Here is a 15,332-nt window from a genome sequence, read left to right as displayed (position 1 = left end):
AAATATTATGAAGAAAGTTTCCGCAGGAAATTCTCAAGCCAAATCTGCGTAGTTTCTAAAAAACAGTCAAATTTCAAAGTCGGAATGAAATATGTATAACAAATATATTTAATTAAACTTATTGTTAGATTTATATTGTGGTCGGCAAAATTGTGAAATTTAAATAATACAATTAATCCAATTCAAACTTTACAATTCCATAATTTGGATAAGTCTTTTCTCTGAAATTCTACGTATTTATTTATTTTGTTACATGAAACTTACGCAAGTATTTCGGGAATCTCGAAATAAGTAAAATACAAATATGTAAAGCATACCATTTGAAAATATTTTTGTCTGTGAATAGATTGTAATTTTTTGTAAGTCTGGAAATAAATTTTATGAAGAAAGTTTCCGGGGCCCAAATCTACAGAAATAGCTACATACATAGATATTTTTAGAATATTGGTCACATGATTAACCACTCAGCCTTGTGATTGTGAGGCTGTCTGGCTTTTTGATTGTGATGGCAGAAGACTTAATAAGTTTGTCAACAATATTATTGGCCATTTCTTACTTGTTTTACTCACGATCACATTTCTGACGTCGTATTTTGATTATGTATGAATTTCGTACGTAAAATATTCGAGTAAAATAATGACAAGGTAAACACAGTTTACCTTGTCAAATAAATTAATTGCTTAAATTATTTCAAATCGTTTTTAATAAATGACCCACTAAATTTACATATTTACAGCAGGTCAAAACTGTTTTTCTCAGATTTACAGATTTTGAATAACAGAATAACTTGTTGTTTTACTGTTACGGTGGTGGGGCCATCATAATAAAATAAATAATTCATCCGTGTACCAAAAAACGGGCCGAGATTGTGCAGCTTTATTCGACGGGAAATGATGATATTTTCCAGGGAAAAGTAATTTTTGGCTGAATCACTCTTTCAATATTTGTCCATAATTTTTTGTACCAGTTCCTGATCGGTTTAAGCTGAATGCGTCATAGGGGGAATGTCTTGGATCGTGTATGTAGCAAGTAGAACTGTACTTATGATGGAATTTATGCATTTATGGCATGTCTTATTTGTGGGGGACTTAAAGTGGAAACTTGTGTGGAATTACTTAAGTGTGGAAAATGTTGAGGAATTAGTTTCATGGTAAAATTGATAAAATTTTTTTTGCATGTTAAAAATGCCAAGAAATATTTTTCATGGTTAAAATTCCTGGAATTTTTGAAATGTTAAAAATCCTATTTTATTTTCATACTATTTAAAAATGCCAGCAAGAACTTATTTTCAAGGTAAGAATGCCAGAAACTTATTGTTAGTTTTATTATGCTAAAAAATGTTATGAATTTGTTTTCATGCTAAAAATGCCATGCATTTTTTACACTTTAAAAATGCCAGGAGGTTATTTTCATGGTAAAAATGCTAGGAATTTAGTTTTATTATGCTGGAAAATTTTATGAATTTGTTTTCATGCTAAAAATGCCATGAATTTTTTTACACGTTAAAAATGCCAGGAGCTTATTTTCATGATAAAAATGCCAAGAATTTATTTTTATGCTAAAAACGCCATTAATTTATTTGCGCATTGTGATCATTAGACACATAGTTTTTGTTCGGTTTACGCTAAATATGTATTTATCTAAAGAAATGCGCACAATAGGTGGTGATCATTTTAATTGGAGTGAATTGTCATACATATTAACTGTCGCGAAAATATGGCAATTTAGCAAAAACTGTGCGACTGAAAATTCCTATAAAACGTGAGCCCAGCCGATTCCGAGGTTCCAAAGACTTGAAGATGTTGACCCCAACCGGCGTCTCGGCGGTGTGCCACCTTCTCGACGTGGGGAGCGGCTTGAAACTCTTCCCCTTCGATTTCGACCCGAAAGAAAAGTGTGTCAAGCGGGCGGGCCGCGGGCATCGGTTTTACTTTGACCTCCATAAAACCGCGATTTACGTGATGACTCTGTTTTCCGCGGTGCGACTGATCCAAGCCATGAGCAGGGACCATTTTCCGCTAGTGCTGCGCATCTTGAATATGGTCTGGCTCGCGGCGTATACGCTGGGCGCGATTTGCTACGCCCAGTTTGCGCGGAAGGAGGGCGAAATGATTGAGTTTGTAAATTGCTTGTTGGGATATATGAGGAGGACGAGTATAAATAAGAGTAAGTGAAATATGGGGGAAATATGTGGGTGAAAATTGGCAAATTTTGGGGAGAAAGTAGAACTAGAAAATTCGCAGTGGATATCTCACAACGTATGCTCTCAGATTTTTAGCAAATTACAACCACTCGATCACAAATTCAATTAGTATGAAATTTGCAAAAGACACGATCTCCCAATGGGCACGTTTGGCAGTAATATTTGCATCCGAAGAGGAGAAAACGAGCCCTAAAGTTGACAAATTTTACACTTTTCAAAGTTACTGTGCGTTTTCTCCTCTTCGGATGCAAATAAATATCTCTGCCAAACGGGCCCATTGGGAGATCGTGTCTTTGCACATTTTATCCTAATTAAATTTGTGATTGATTGACACTAATTTGCTAATAATCGGAGAGCATCCGCTGGGAGACCTCCCTTGTCAGTGTGCTTCAACAGAAAAAAAATTGCACATTTTACACTGGGGGACCTCAGACACACGAAAAAATCGTCGCTTAGAATTTCGCTTCGTTTTTCGCTTACTTCCTGATAAGCGAGCTCCCGGGTAAACGAACAGAAACTTCTCTCAGAAGTGGGGTTAAGGTCGGTTAGCTCCAGTCGGAACAAAATTTTGCAATTTTCATCTTTTTGGTCATACTATCGATAAGCGAAAAACGAAGCGAAATTCTAAGCGACGATTTTTTAGTGTGTCTGAGGTCCCCCACTAGTTTTTGCAGACGAATGAATGGTGCAGAATTAGAATTTAAGAACATTTGTAATTTAAAGAATATACCTTTTCGAAAATTTTACTACTTTTTTTACCCGTTAGAAAATACGTATGTGCTACTTTTTTGTAGGCTGTTTTGAACAGGAATATTTATTTCCCAAATTTCTATATAATCTAGATCCTCATAATTTCAAGTCGGAGAAATCTGACAAAAATGGCACTTCCGGTATGTCAGAAAATTGGCCCGTGTCGACCATGTCGTCGTACACGTTGGCGGAGTCCAAGTCGCAGAAATACCTGACGTACTACGTGTACCTGGGACTTATCATGCTGGCTGCGAATCCGACAATTCACATCCTTCTGGTGGACGAGAGCCCGTGTGCGCCCCACTTCGTGAGCTCACTTTTCCTCCCGTGCGAAGGATTTCGGGATTATTACATCCCGTTTTTGCACAAAATTCCCTTCATGGCGATCGAGTATTATTTGACGACGGTCTTCTTCTTCTCGTGGTCATTCAATTGGGCAGTGATATTTTTGGGGATGTCCTGGATCGTGGCGGAATTGAGGAGGATGAGGTGGGTAGAAGTGGAATTTATGAATTCAGGCATTTATGGCATGTCTTATTTGGGGTGGGGAGATTTACTAAAAATCCTGGGAATTTATTTTCGCGTAAAAAAATAACAGGAATTTTCATGGTAAAAATGCCTGAGATTTATTTTCATGATAAAATTGTATATATGAATATATTTTTATGTTAAAAAAAGCCAAGATTCTAATTTCACAGAAATGTGAAATGTATGTTAAAAATCCAGGGGATTTATTTTCAGGTAAAAAATGCCAGGAATTTTTTTCATGCAAAAAATACGGAAAATACAGATATATTTTCATGTTAAAAATCCCAAGAATTTATTTTCATGCTAAAAATGCTAAGATTTTAATTTCATACCCAAAATTCCACGGATTTATAAACAATTGAAGAAATTTTTTATGAAAACTGCTATGAACTTCACACCAAAAATTCCAAGAAGTTTATTTTCATGCCAAAAATGACAGAGATTTATTTTCATTTTTAAAATTTCAGGAATTTATTTTCATGGTAGAAGTGCAAACTGTGCAATCCATTTGTGTATGTAAATTTGTTTTACCTGATAACCTTTTTTCTATACATATTCAGCTACAATTTATCCCAAGGATTGGAGACGACCGTGCAGCAGTACCGTTCCATCGAGTGCATCGCCATCCTGATGAACGACGCATTTTTCATGTACCTCTCCACCTTCCCGAACCTCCTCTTCGCCATCGTGTCCATCCTCATGTTCGGCGTCATCCGCATTTGGCACTACGACCCCGGATCCAATCTCATGTTTCCCCTGTGCGGGATCCGCTGCGCGTTCGAGGCCGTCACTCCGCTCGCCGTGGCGGGCGATGTGAACGATAAGAACAAGGAGGTCGTCGCCAAGTGGAAGCTGGGCGTCGTGGCGCGGAGTGCGGCGAAAAAGGAGGCGATCGCGTATCAAAAGTCGTTTCATGCCGTGCGATGCACGGCCGGGTCGCTGTACACGTTCGAAAACTCGATCGTTCTCTGTTGTCTGAACAATTGTATGCAGTTGACGCTCAATTTGTTCCTCACCTTTAAATAAATACTTGTTAAGAATTTGATAAATTTTGCGATTTTTCGATTTTCAGAAAAATATGTATAAAATTGGTTTTTACAGTGGAATGAGTTCCCAAAATTCAAACTTTAAAATTGTGGGTTAAGAAAATTTGATAAATTTGAGCATTTCTTGTAGTTGCCCAAATATGAATTAAATTGATGTTTTCAAGGATTTAATGAATACTTAATAGTTCATTGTTTAATTAAAATTCAATTTTGATATTTGTTTGTCAGCATTAAATTGAAACTCATTCCAGTGATTAACTCGAACAATTATTCGGAACAAATAATTAACTTAATTATGACACGTGGGGCGGAGGACGTAGAACACAGCGAAAAAGGAGGCGATCGCGTACCAAAAGTCATTCCACGCGTGAGATGCACGGCCGGGTCACGTTCAAAAACGTTCGAAAACTCGATCGTTCTATGCTGTCTGAATAATTGTATGTATCATACCTGTTCACTTTCATTCATGTGACTGATTATGATAGAGAATGAGAGTGAATGAAAATGAATTTCCTGTGATTTGAATGAAAATGAGTGAAAGATTCAAGCATTTCAGATGAATGACTGTGAATGAAGGGATTTCTCACTCATTTCATTTTTCACCCTATGTTTGATACATGGGGCGAAGTAAGAAATGAAGTCCGATGAAGTGAAATGAAATGAGTTTGAAAGAAAATGATTGAATGTGAATGAAAATCTTCAACCAGAAATCGGGATGACTGACTTTTGAATGAAAACTAAATTTTTGAACAGGTATGGTATGTATGCAGTTGACGTCAATTTGTTCCTCACGTTTACATAAGTAGCGAGTTATAAGGTTGCATGGAATTTTTGTGGACGGTTGTAAGAATTTTAGCGAGTCGGTAAATTAATAAATGATCAAATAAATATGACCATTTTTTTGTATTTGCACTATTTTTCATGATTTAGCAATAATTGGGGCGTTAATTTCTCAACGACGACTTTCAAAATTCTGGAAATTCTGCAAAATATGCAACTCGGGCTCAATTTTTTGCTCACTTTTAAATAGCGTGTCAAGTATTTATTAAAGCTTCTAGATTCAGTATCGAATTTATCGATTCATACTATTTCATACTAAATTATTAGACACTCTTTAAAAACGTATTATTTGGCTAAAATTAATGAAAATATGGGCAAAAAAGTAACTTGCAAGTTCAAAGTCGAAATTCACTTTTACAATAAAATAAGTAATCTTAAAATACTCATTAGATTCATTATTCATCAAGCATAATTGTTGATGGTATTTATTTCTACTTCGACCCCAAAAAACTTTGCAAATCTTAATTGTATTTTTTCAGCACGGTTGATATTAGGTACCTTTTTTTTAAATCGTTAATAGTAGAATTGGAATGGAATTCGATCGACTTCATGATCCGAGATACAGACAGGCACGGCTAGCTTTATTTTTAACAGGCACCCCGTAATAAAATTCGCATAATATGCGAAAAATGCGAATTTCATATTATGCAATGCACAGTTTACATTTACAAGCAACAATGCATTCAGCATAACACAAGATATATATGAACATGTCTGAGGAAAAGTTAGCCATGAAAAATTTCCATGTGCTATTATGCAACAAATCTTTGAATGCTATACGTTAATTTATTAAGTAAATTACACAAGGATACTTTTTTAGTGATCGTTATGGATTAAATTGATTTAGTGTAAATATTATAAGAAACTCATTAATGCGCGTTGGATTCCACATTTACATAGATGAATCTCTTCTCAACAATGTTTTAATGATGCTGTGCATGATGCCCGTATCGGACAGCTTTGAAATTTTTAGCGTCTTGTCGTCCCATAGTGTGGATTTTGCGAAGATTCGGTTTTTGCAAGGTTGCCGTAGAATTTGAGGGGAACGACATAACCAGCGGTCCATCCACGCGGGGCAGGAAGTCCTTACATTTCGGACATTTTCCGCAGAGACGAGCTTCCGCCGGGGTGGGAGGATTCCGCACATTCTTCCCCGGCATCATGACCGCAGTGGTTGAAGAAGATGTCACCTTGTTCAAGTATTTGGCCGTGGCGGAAGTTGGGACTCGTTTTTTCATGGGTTTCATCATTAAAGTGTCGCCACCAGCAGATTGGGTTTCAGTGTCGTATTTCATGGGAGGTCGTCCTTGAATCGTGCTCAATTGGCTGGGAGACGGTTGGGCATTTGGGGGGGGTGGTATTTAATGGCTGCCTTATTTGACTGAAACCAGGCCTTATTAAATATGCCTTACGATTGACTGAATGTTTGCCTTAAACGTTGAAAAAAAATAGAAATCGACTGAAAAAAGTGCCTTGGGTGGAAATTTCTATTTTTGTCCGACGTCCCAAGAACAAGGACTGGAAAATTTTCCCATACCAATTTGTAGGTCCCATCAGCATGTAAGCAATCTCCAAATGTGAGAACTTGCATCAATCTTGGCGTAGATAGCATGAAGTGGAATGTTTTCTTTTCAAAGTCAATGATCTTTCCTACCAAAATTGTTTGATCTTGGCTAGTAGGTTCTGTTAGGAGTGCAGATAGTTGTTTTTCAAGGTCCCCTAATGATACAATTCGTGGGGCCTCAATTGATTTTAGGTAGGCTTTGGCATTTGAAATTTGCTTTCGATTTGGTATTGGAAGACCGGAATCACGAATACTTGCTTGGATTTGAGAGGGACCTGAGATGCCATTTTTAAGCAATTCGACCATTAATTGTCGCGTTGGACCTTGAACTCCGCTTGTTTTATTTTTCTGTAGGTGGTCATGAGCAGTGTTGGTCTGATAACGAATTACGTCTTGTCCGTCTTCTATACATATATCATACAATATTGAGAGTAAAAGTAGAATATATAATTTACGATTACATTAGGTCATTGACTGCCAATGATTTACATACCAGCGAGAAGCAGATATAGCTTAGCAGAACACTTGCTGGATACTTTGCACTTATAAAAATGCTTCATGCCACATTCGGTTTGATTGGCAGATTTGAAACGAAACTCTCCTTCGGCCTTCAGAATTTCCTCCGCAATTGTTAAGTTTTCATAAATTGCACCCTTAAAGTAGTCTAAGAAGTTTCTTTTGAATTTGGCCTTCTTTCTTGGTGGTAAATTGTCTTCGTCTGATGACTCCGTATCAGAAATATTGAGAATTGTGGTTTCAAACTCGGTCATTGTAAAGTTTGTTTAGAAAACTACAGATAAATGTACTTTCTACTACAGAGTGGAGAGCTGGAGTGAACAAAAGTTGATCATTATGAGGGGCGTATTTGAGGATATTAATTAGGAAAATAAGGCCGTTTTCAGATATGTAAGGCTACACAATTTAATGTTTAAGGCAAACATTCAGTCCATCGTAAGGCATATTTAATAAGGCACTGTTTCAGTCATATAAGGCAGACATTAATATTTACCCATTTGGGGGTCGAATGTGACGACCGTATTGGATGGCGTTGGTGGGAAGACCTTTCCACTTGGGGGGAATTTTAGCGGTTTTGGGTGTTTCCTGTGGAAGGAAGTTTATTAAATGATAATTTCGATATTATTATACGCAGAATGGAGGTCTCACAACGTATGCGAGCAGATTTTGAGCCAAATTAGGGTGAATCGATGACAAATTTAATTAGAGTGAAATTTGCGAAAGACACGATCTCCCGATGGGCAAGTTTGGTAGAGATGTTTGCATCCGCAGAGGAGAAAATTTAGAAAGTGTAAAATTTTTCGATTTTAAGGCCCGTTTTCATCTCTTGGGATGCAAATATCTCCGCCAAACGTGCCCATTTGGAAATCGTGTCATTTGCAAATTTTATACTAATTAAATTTGTGATCGATTGACCCTAATTAGCTCAAAATCGGAGAGCATACGCTGGGAGACCTCCATTCTCAGGGGTAAGGACACCTACGGTTTGAATCATAGGAGCAGAACTGGTTGGTTCTTGAGCTTGTGGGGACGCATCCCCTCCACTGTCAACATTATACTCTTCAATTTGATTTGGCATTGTCTCAACGAAAGTTTCAGTTGTCACATTTTGATCAACGGAATCCAAATTCATCCCCATTTTTCCATACTTCTCTTGAGGAGATCTCTGAGGTGGAAATCCTTTACCTTCATCTCCACCTCCAGAAGACTGCTGTTGTGTAGGAAAAACGGCCTGATACTGGTCCTTCCCTCCCAACGCGGCAGTTGCGGCTTCTTCCCCCACAAAGACGTCAAATTGTTGGGTGGAATCATGCCCGGCGGAAGCATTTGGACAATCTGGAAGATGTTGGTGATGTCCTCGTCCTTGATTTTGGGGGTGGTTGTGACAATCTGGTTGATGTCCCCAAGAAGCGTCTCGTCCGAACTTTTGGCCACCTCCGCCGCCACCACTTCGAGCCGGTCCAATGAAGCTGTTTGAGTAGGCAAACTTTCCATATTCGCTGTTCGAAGTTCCACGCGGGTTCCATGACCTGTACTGGTCCATTCTTTAGTAGTCCTGAAAATAGCGTGTATGCATTAGTAATTTTGAAAATGTGTAGGTTACCGTGTTTGATAAGTGGTTCTTGTCTTTCTTACGTGAAGTGAAAGTGAGACGCAATTTCTGCTCAAAAATTGCCCTTGTGGATGGATTCTTGGAATTATGTAGAAAATTGTGTGTAAAATCCATCCATGAGAATATTTTACAGTTTCGTTGGCATGGTTGGTTTGTTCGATAATGGATAGAAAGAAGAGAAAGTTGAGCAGTCTCAATTTCCCCACTTTCTCCAACTATTTGGATCATTTCAACGTCGATAAATGCCATATTTTGAGTTGGATTATGTATGTACGTCGAAATTAGATAATAAATATAGTAATCAAGACTTTCTCTTATATTTAAGCGTTTATTTAAGATGTTCTTATATTGTTGGTTTAAATTGGGATCATTAACTATTTTAATTAAAGTGAACATTTGCATGTCTCAATTTTGATATCTGCAAATATAAGCTTTGAATTATGTCAAATTAAACAAATACATTGATCAACACCTTCATTTATATTTAAGAAGCTGTTTATTTAAGATGTTCTCATGATGTTGGGTTAATTAAATCGGGATCATTAACCATTTTAATTAAAGTGAAAATTTGCACGTCTCAATTTATTTACTTGCAAATATTACATAAGCTGCCCAACGAGACGCTACAATCTGCCTTCTCCACTCAGAGACACGAAACCCAAATCGCTTTCTCCTTTGCCACGTACCAAGTCAAAAACTCGTTGTATTTATTTCTTGACAGATTGTCACTTAAAAAAATATTTGAATAATGCCGAGCAGTCCTACGCCCAATGTTGACGATGAGATCGTCCCTCCCCCCAAGGTCAACAAGTGGGATGGATCTGCCGTCAAGAACTCGTTGGACGATGCGGTTCGCGACATTCTCATCAAAAAGTTGGGATTCGACGAGAATTTCAACTTGGTCGATGGTCGGCTAGGAATTTGCAGTATTGCGGTCGCGATCGCAATGTTGGCCCTGTTGTGGGATTATTTGTACCCGTTTCCGCAGTCGAGGTGAGGATAAGGACAAGAATTAGGATGAACAAGAACGTTATAAAATTGGATAAAATGTTTTTGATTTGATTCTGCAGGCCGGTCTTGCTCCTCTGTGTTTCCGCATATTTCGTCATGATGGGCGTTTTGACCCTTTACACGGCGTACATGGAGAAGGGAATTTTCGCCGTGGCGGTGTACAAGGATCCAGCTGGAAATGAACCGCAAACTTGGGAGGCTAGTTCTTACATGAAGAGGTGACAATAATTTGCTATGCGTGTCATTGATATATAAGGACTTATTAATTAACGTGCTGTACAATTTGATTCCCAGATTCGACGACATGTACACCCTCAGTTTGTCCTGTTTCAAGGGAAAGAACGCGACCGAGAAGACGGTTCAATTTGAAAAGTCTGTCGCCTGTTTTTTCGACACGGAAGGAAACCTGTTATTAGATCTATTAGAACCGGAAGTTCTTAAACTTCACAACAATCTAACATCTGGAAAGAAGGACAAGTAAACTTGTGTATGTAGGTTTTACATTTTTTCAATTTCATCTATCTGGAAAATGGCTATTAATTATAATTACTACCTTTTAAAGCCAAATTGAAATAGATATTAATTTTATTTGAAATTATTCTTTAATAGGCTGAAACTTGTAAAATAAGTATTCGAAAGTCTCTCCGGACTATGTGTTAAATATATAACTTAAAGAAGATATGAGATAAATATTGTATAACATTCCTATCGCTTTTCTTTTCAATGTGAAAAAACATCACATAATAACATGCAAAATGTAACCATTCAACAGTTGATTCAGCGTGAAAATCATATTTTCATCGAAATAATGAACATGCCACACGTAAAGAAAGCACAATAATTAACATACTTAATGAATGATACCGTACACATTTGCATATTGAATTTTGAACTTGATAAACCTTTTGATTTTGAAGACTTACGCAAATTTCCACCAAGACCAACCATAACCAAGCATTTGTTAAACTGAACAATGAACTAAAGTGGCCTGGAGGGTGAAAAACAAGACTCTAAAATCTCCCATCACAACTTTGCAATCCTTTATAAGCGATTAGGGCAAAAGAATTTTGCAACCGCAGGACATGAGCAGAACAAAAGTGATGCGAAAGAAGAAGACGGCAAAATTCTTATTCTTCTCCGAATTCCCATGCACATTCGATTTACTGCCGTTCCCATACTATTTGCTATAAAAGGGCATCATCATCTCTCGAAATGACAACGGTGCGACTATAAAGAAATTAATTGCGTGAGACATGACTCGAGATCGTCATTTTATTTTACCATGTACTCCCAGCCAGTGGCCGTGGGTGGAAGGGGTGGGGACATGTGGGGACATTAACATTGTAGGATAAGATGGGCAGATGATGCGGGCATCGAAAAACCGTGGGGACATTGTCCCTCTGTCCACACCCTTGCGCGACCACTGTTCTTTTGGTATCATAAATAACTATGGGGCATGTACATACAGTGGCCGCGGAAGCCGTGGGGACACCTGGGGATATTAACATTGTATTAGGATAGGGGAGAGAGGGGTTTGTATAAGATGGGGAGATGATGATGGGGACATCGAATAACCGTGGGGACATTGTCCCTCTTCTGTCACCCACGCTTCTGCGGCCACTGCTGCCAGCCATGACGAGTTCATAAGTCCATAAATACAATAAGTTTCTCTCCGCATTTTATGTCCTGGCTGTTTCTGAACATGTCAAAATAGTAGAAAATATTGAGGAGAATGGAGTAAACCCTTTTAATGAAGTGGTCATAAAATAAGGATGGATTTTGGTTTATTAGCTTGTTTTTGGAGGGTGCCTGCCCAACCTATATAAGGTTCAAGCAAGTACATATAAGCTACGTACGTACGGCGTGACGTATCGAAATTATTCCAGTCCAGGCACTGCTTTGCTTTGCTTTGCTGTAACTTCCGGTCGTTTTGGTTTTAGTTGTTGGACCCTTTATTATTGGGTTACTTTGCTGCTTGGCTGGATTTGTTTTAATGCGACGACCATAATTTCAGGATGGAAAAAGCGACAAAAAGTGATACGAGCGAGCACGGTATTGTATTACGCATTAATTCAGATTCATAGGCGAAGGTGGAAGCTGGAAATTGGACACAGGTTGAAGAGGGGATTGAAATGCACAGGTAAAAATAATAGTGAACCAAATAATAATGCTCCTGTAAACCCAGCTAAAAAATAAATAATTTTCTATCTAACAGCCCAATCCAATATAGTTCAACTAAATAAATATCTGTGTTATACATAATTTTGATGGAGCGGAAGTTTAATGACTGCCTTAATATTTCATGGATTCATTTCATCCCTAAAACCTTGTGTGCGTGCGTTTTCTCCCTAAAATGCACCTGTCCAGATATAGCACAGATATTTATTGTCCGTCCGTCCATCCTTTATTTAGTAATTTCCTCCATTGGTTTGGTTTCTTTCCGAGATTTTCTCCCATTTGCGTCCATCTCTTATTTAGAACGAGACTTTTTAGAATATTCAGCTATTCCTTGTCCATTCATTTGTTGGATTCCCTTTCATGAAAATCTGCACAAACTTCGCCAATATGTACATTACACATTACGTGTTATGTTAAATCTCTTCAGATCTGCTTCACTTAACCAGGAAAGGAAGGATTCTATGTAATCACCACCATCCAACAAACTAGCAGTAAGATTCCTCTCCTAACAATTGTTTACTATTCATGATACGCCCGCAGAGCGTGATGAGAGTACCACAAGCAGGCAAAATCTCATACCAAACCAAAGTATTGCACCGGATACTGTTATACAAAGAAATAAGACCCTCACTTTAGTTAGTTAGTTAGCATCGTTTTTAGCAATTTATACCCTCCTGCAATGCAATGCAAAACCACGTTGTTTTCGGTTTGGTGGATTGGATTGGATCATCTCTTTTCAAATAAAACAGGGCTTATACACACAACATACATATATACACATTTGCTCCTGGTGGTAATACGTAAGTGATGGACGGGTTTACCTGTTGGTTGGATGGAAGACGAGCCAGGCAGGTGTGAGTGACCGAGCATAACTTTACGCTCACCGTAGTACCACCAAACCAACCAGGTAAAAAGTATGGCTTAACAAACATTGCTTAAAGAAACACTAGTGGAAAAGGACGCTTCACAGTCACAGTTTGTAAGTGACATTGGTCTAAAACAGTCTGCCAGAACAATTACCTCCGTGCGGACGGGATTGTTGAATGTCTCTCTCTCGCTATACACCTTTACCTGTACCTTCTCAACAATGCTTATTACTTACAAACCAAACTCGTTAAGTTCTTGTAATGTTCATCAGAATGGGATGCATAATGCATACATGGTGGATGGATTGGATGATGGGGCGTTGAACAACAGTTGGATTTCGGATCTCATTTTTTCCCCGATACCCTTCTTCTTTGCCTGTAATGTGGTGATGAAGCAGGTTGCTTTTTCCTTTTGATAGGCAGGTAACCAACCAGACCAGCCAGCATCGTCACATACTGTTCACCTCACCTCATCTCACTGCTAAAACTTTACCCCTTTCATCCCTTGTGTTACCTGACTGCGAGTGCACCTTATGTTGCATGAATTGAATTGAATTGACTCTGACTCGCTTTAAAGTTTTGAATTGTGGTTTGGTTTTCAGTCTTGGGAGAGAGGCAGAGTGGAAGTGAGGAGCAGAAGTGGTTCAGGTGTGTATCTACATGTAGAATCATCTTCATTGTTGCAGTTCAATATTATTATCTATTCGACATTTTGTAATACCGGATTGGATTGGACGGACGCAATTTTTGCGAATCTATGTATCGTGAAACGGTGGTGGTTGCTGTTTGAGTGATAAGATTTTTGCAAATTTCGATCAAATATTCGTTCAAATTTCGATCGATAATAATAATTTTTCGTGTGACGCCTATGCATTAAACGCAATTAAGCCGGGATCTAAATATTATGGGAATTGAGACCTATTTACATATTAAGAGAATAAATATTAAGTGAGACAAGTTCATTTTGTGTTGTGTGATTGACCGCTTTATTATTATTGTGAAGAAGGGTTTCATAAATACGTAACAATGAGGATTTGATCTTCTGATCCCTGAAAGGTTTCGGGACAAAAAAGTTGGTTCAGTTGTGTGAATCAGGTACAATTACATATGTCAGATGATGTATTGTGCATCTCTAGATTTGTGCACCGTATAATTATTAATTAATTGCAATTAAAATGCCAAACAAATATAGTGTTCTTCAATGATATTGTCTACTTAGTTGGACATAAGTGTACTTACAAACTTCTTAATTTGTGCGAATTTGTTGTGCAAATCTTATTAATTTAGTGTGTGATCTTTTAAAAACGTGCTATTTTTGTGGTAAGTTTCTTCACCATTTTGCAATACATACTCGATATCTGTGGTAAATCAATTCTATGTAAAAATATGCATGACAAATTCTAAATTGGGTTGAGTCAGTGTCATGTCACAATTTTAGTTTAATATTACTTAATCATAAAAGTGAAGTTTCTCACTAAGGAAAATGGTCCATTATTATGATAGTCGTATACATAACATAACTCTTGTGGAGGAAAATAACAGCAGCGAATAGTACTTTTGGTAGAATTTTTGGCTTAATGGACACTCCACTTCTGCTTAAATGCATACACTGAAAGTTCGCAGGTAGCGTATGTAAGACAAAATATCGTTCCGGAAGCTTGCTCAAGTCGAAAGTTTCAACATCCACATCCACCAACGAACAAGTCCAACCTGGCGTCAGTCAGAAGCCAAATGTTCGTTTAAGACATGTCAAAATTGCCGTTTATTGCATGGAATTCTTTGCGGCTAGCAGCGACGACATTGTTGGAGGAGTTTGCCCTGCCTGTCTACATACATTATGACATCACCCATTTCATGCTTTCAGTCGAAAGTGGTGGTGATAATGTGTATGTAATGTTACAGAAAACCTTTGAAAGCAATTTAGACAATCCAATCCACACACTAGGCGTTCCTTGGTTGACTTCTGTGATCCGGATAATTATTTGGCTAAGGAATAATAAAAATACTTGTAAACATCACGTAAACAAGGCGCACATCTTATATAATATTGTATTGAAATTGTCATGTAAAGAAGATCGGATGCAATAAAACTCGCCTCAAACCGCACATCATCTCCGCAAAATGTTGAGCATTACAATTTATAGTGTTTTCAATTGGGAAAGGTTTTTACAATAATTTAAATAAATCAGAGAGTAACAATCTACATATTCATGAAGAT

At 37.8% G+C, this 15,332-nt stretch overlaps 4 protein-coding genes across 6 annotated transcripts in view; 3 read left to right on the top strand and 1 right to left on the bottom strand.

The window, feature by feature from the left end:
* The first annotated feature begins 1,775 nt into the window (after positions 1–1,775).
* Positions 1,776–4,693, top strand: LOC118437688. Its single transcript, XM_035856968.1, has 3 exons — positions 1,776–2,166; positions 3,046–3,442; positions 4,042–4,693. The coding sequence occupies exons 1-3, from the start codon at positions 1,800–1,802 to the stop codon at positions 4,505–4,507; spliced, it is 1,230 nt and encodes a 409-aa protein (XP_035712861.1). The 5' UTR covers positions 1,776–1,799; the 3' UTR covers positions 4,508–4,693.
* A 1,486-nt stretch (positions 4,694–6,179) lies between these two features.
* Positions 6,180–9,217, bottom strand: LOC118437652. 3 transcript variants are annotated; one of them, XM_035856843.1, is made up of 4 exons: positions 9,083–9,217; positions 8,430–9,002; positions 7,425–8,032; positions 6,180–7,335 (listed from the first exon to the last, which is right to left on the bottom strand). In XM_035856843.1, the coding sequence occupies exons 3-4, from the start codon at positions 7,699–7,701 to the stop codon at positions 6,776–6,778; spliced, it is 837 nt and encodes a 278-aa protein (XP_035712736.1). In that variant the 5' UTR covers positions 7,702–8,032; positions 8,430–9,002; positions 9,083–9,217; the 3' UTR covers positions 6,180–6,775. The 3 variants fall into 2 exon arrangements, 2 of the variants coding, with proteins under 2 accessions (XP_035712736.1, XP_035712737.1); XM_035856844.1 differs by having other exon boundaries at positions 7,305–8,032.
* Positions 9,218–9,717: 500 nt separating this feature from the next.
* On the top strand, positions 9,718–10,776 carry LOC110856198 (probable signal peptidase complex subunit 2). Its single transcript, XM_022104665.2, has 3 exons — positions 9,718–10,052; positions 10,130–10,288; positions 10,365–10,776. Exons 1-3 carry the CDS (start codon positions 9,808–9,810, stop codon positions 10,549–10,551), a joined length of 591 nt encoding a protein of 196 aa, XP_021960357.1. The 5' UTR covers positions 9,718–9,807; the 3' UTR covers positions 10,552–10,776.
* Positions 10,777–13,709: 2,933 nt separating this feature from the next.
* LOC110856423 (myosin-VIIa) overlaps positions 13,710–15,332 on the top strand; it is a 33,322-nt gene continuing 31,699 nt past the window's right edge. The window contains exon 1 of the mRNA XM_022104905.2: positions 13,710–14,434. The gene's annotated coding sequence lies outside the window, so the exon portion shown is untranslated. The remainder of the gene's footprint in view (positions 14,435–15,332) is intronic.

The sequence above is a fragment of the Folsomia candida genome, unplaced genomic scaffold, assembly GCF_002217175.1.
Source record: "Folsomia candida strain VU population unplaced genomic scaffold, ASM221717v1 Fcan01_Sc015, whole genome shotgun sequence".
NCBI lineage: Eukaryota > Metazoa > Arthropoda > Collembola > Entomobryomorpha > Isotomidae > Folsomia > Folsomia candida.
Note: the sequence above shows the minus strand (reverse complement) of the source record. Positions and strands in the feature narration are given on the sequence as shown.

Coding starts and splice junctions, on each gene's coding strand:
- LOC118437688 (XM_035856968.1), top strand. CDS start 1,800: ATGTTGACCCCAACCGGCGTCTCGGCGGTGTGCCACCTTCTCGACGTG. Junction 2,167..3,045: donor GAGGACGAGTATAAATAAGA/GTAAGTGAAATA, acceptor TATATAATCTAG/ATCCTCATAATTTCAAGTCG. Junction 3,443..4,041: donor GCGGAATTGAGGAGGATGAG/GTGGGTAGAAGT, acceptor ATACATATTCAG/CTACAATTTATCCCAAGGAT.
- LOC110856198 (XM_022104665.2), top strand. CDS start 9,808: ATGCCGAGCAGTCCTACGCCCAATGTTGACGATGAGATCGTCCCTCCC. Junction 10,053..10,129: donor TACCCGTTTCCGCAGTCGAG/GTGAGGATAAGG, acceptor TTGATTCTGCAG/GCCGGTCTTGCTCCTCTGTG. Junction 10,289..10,364: donor GCTAGTTCTTACATGAAGAG/GTGACAATAATT, acceptor TTTGATTCCCAG/ATTCGACGACATGTACACCC.
- LOC118437652 (XM_035856843.1), bottom strand. CDS start 7,701: ATGACCGAGTTTGAAACCACAATTCTCAATATTTCTGATACGGAGTCA. Junction 7,336..7,424: donor GCTATATCTGCTTCTCGCTG/GTATGTAAATCA, acceptor ATATATGTATAG/AAGACGGACAAGACGTAATT.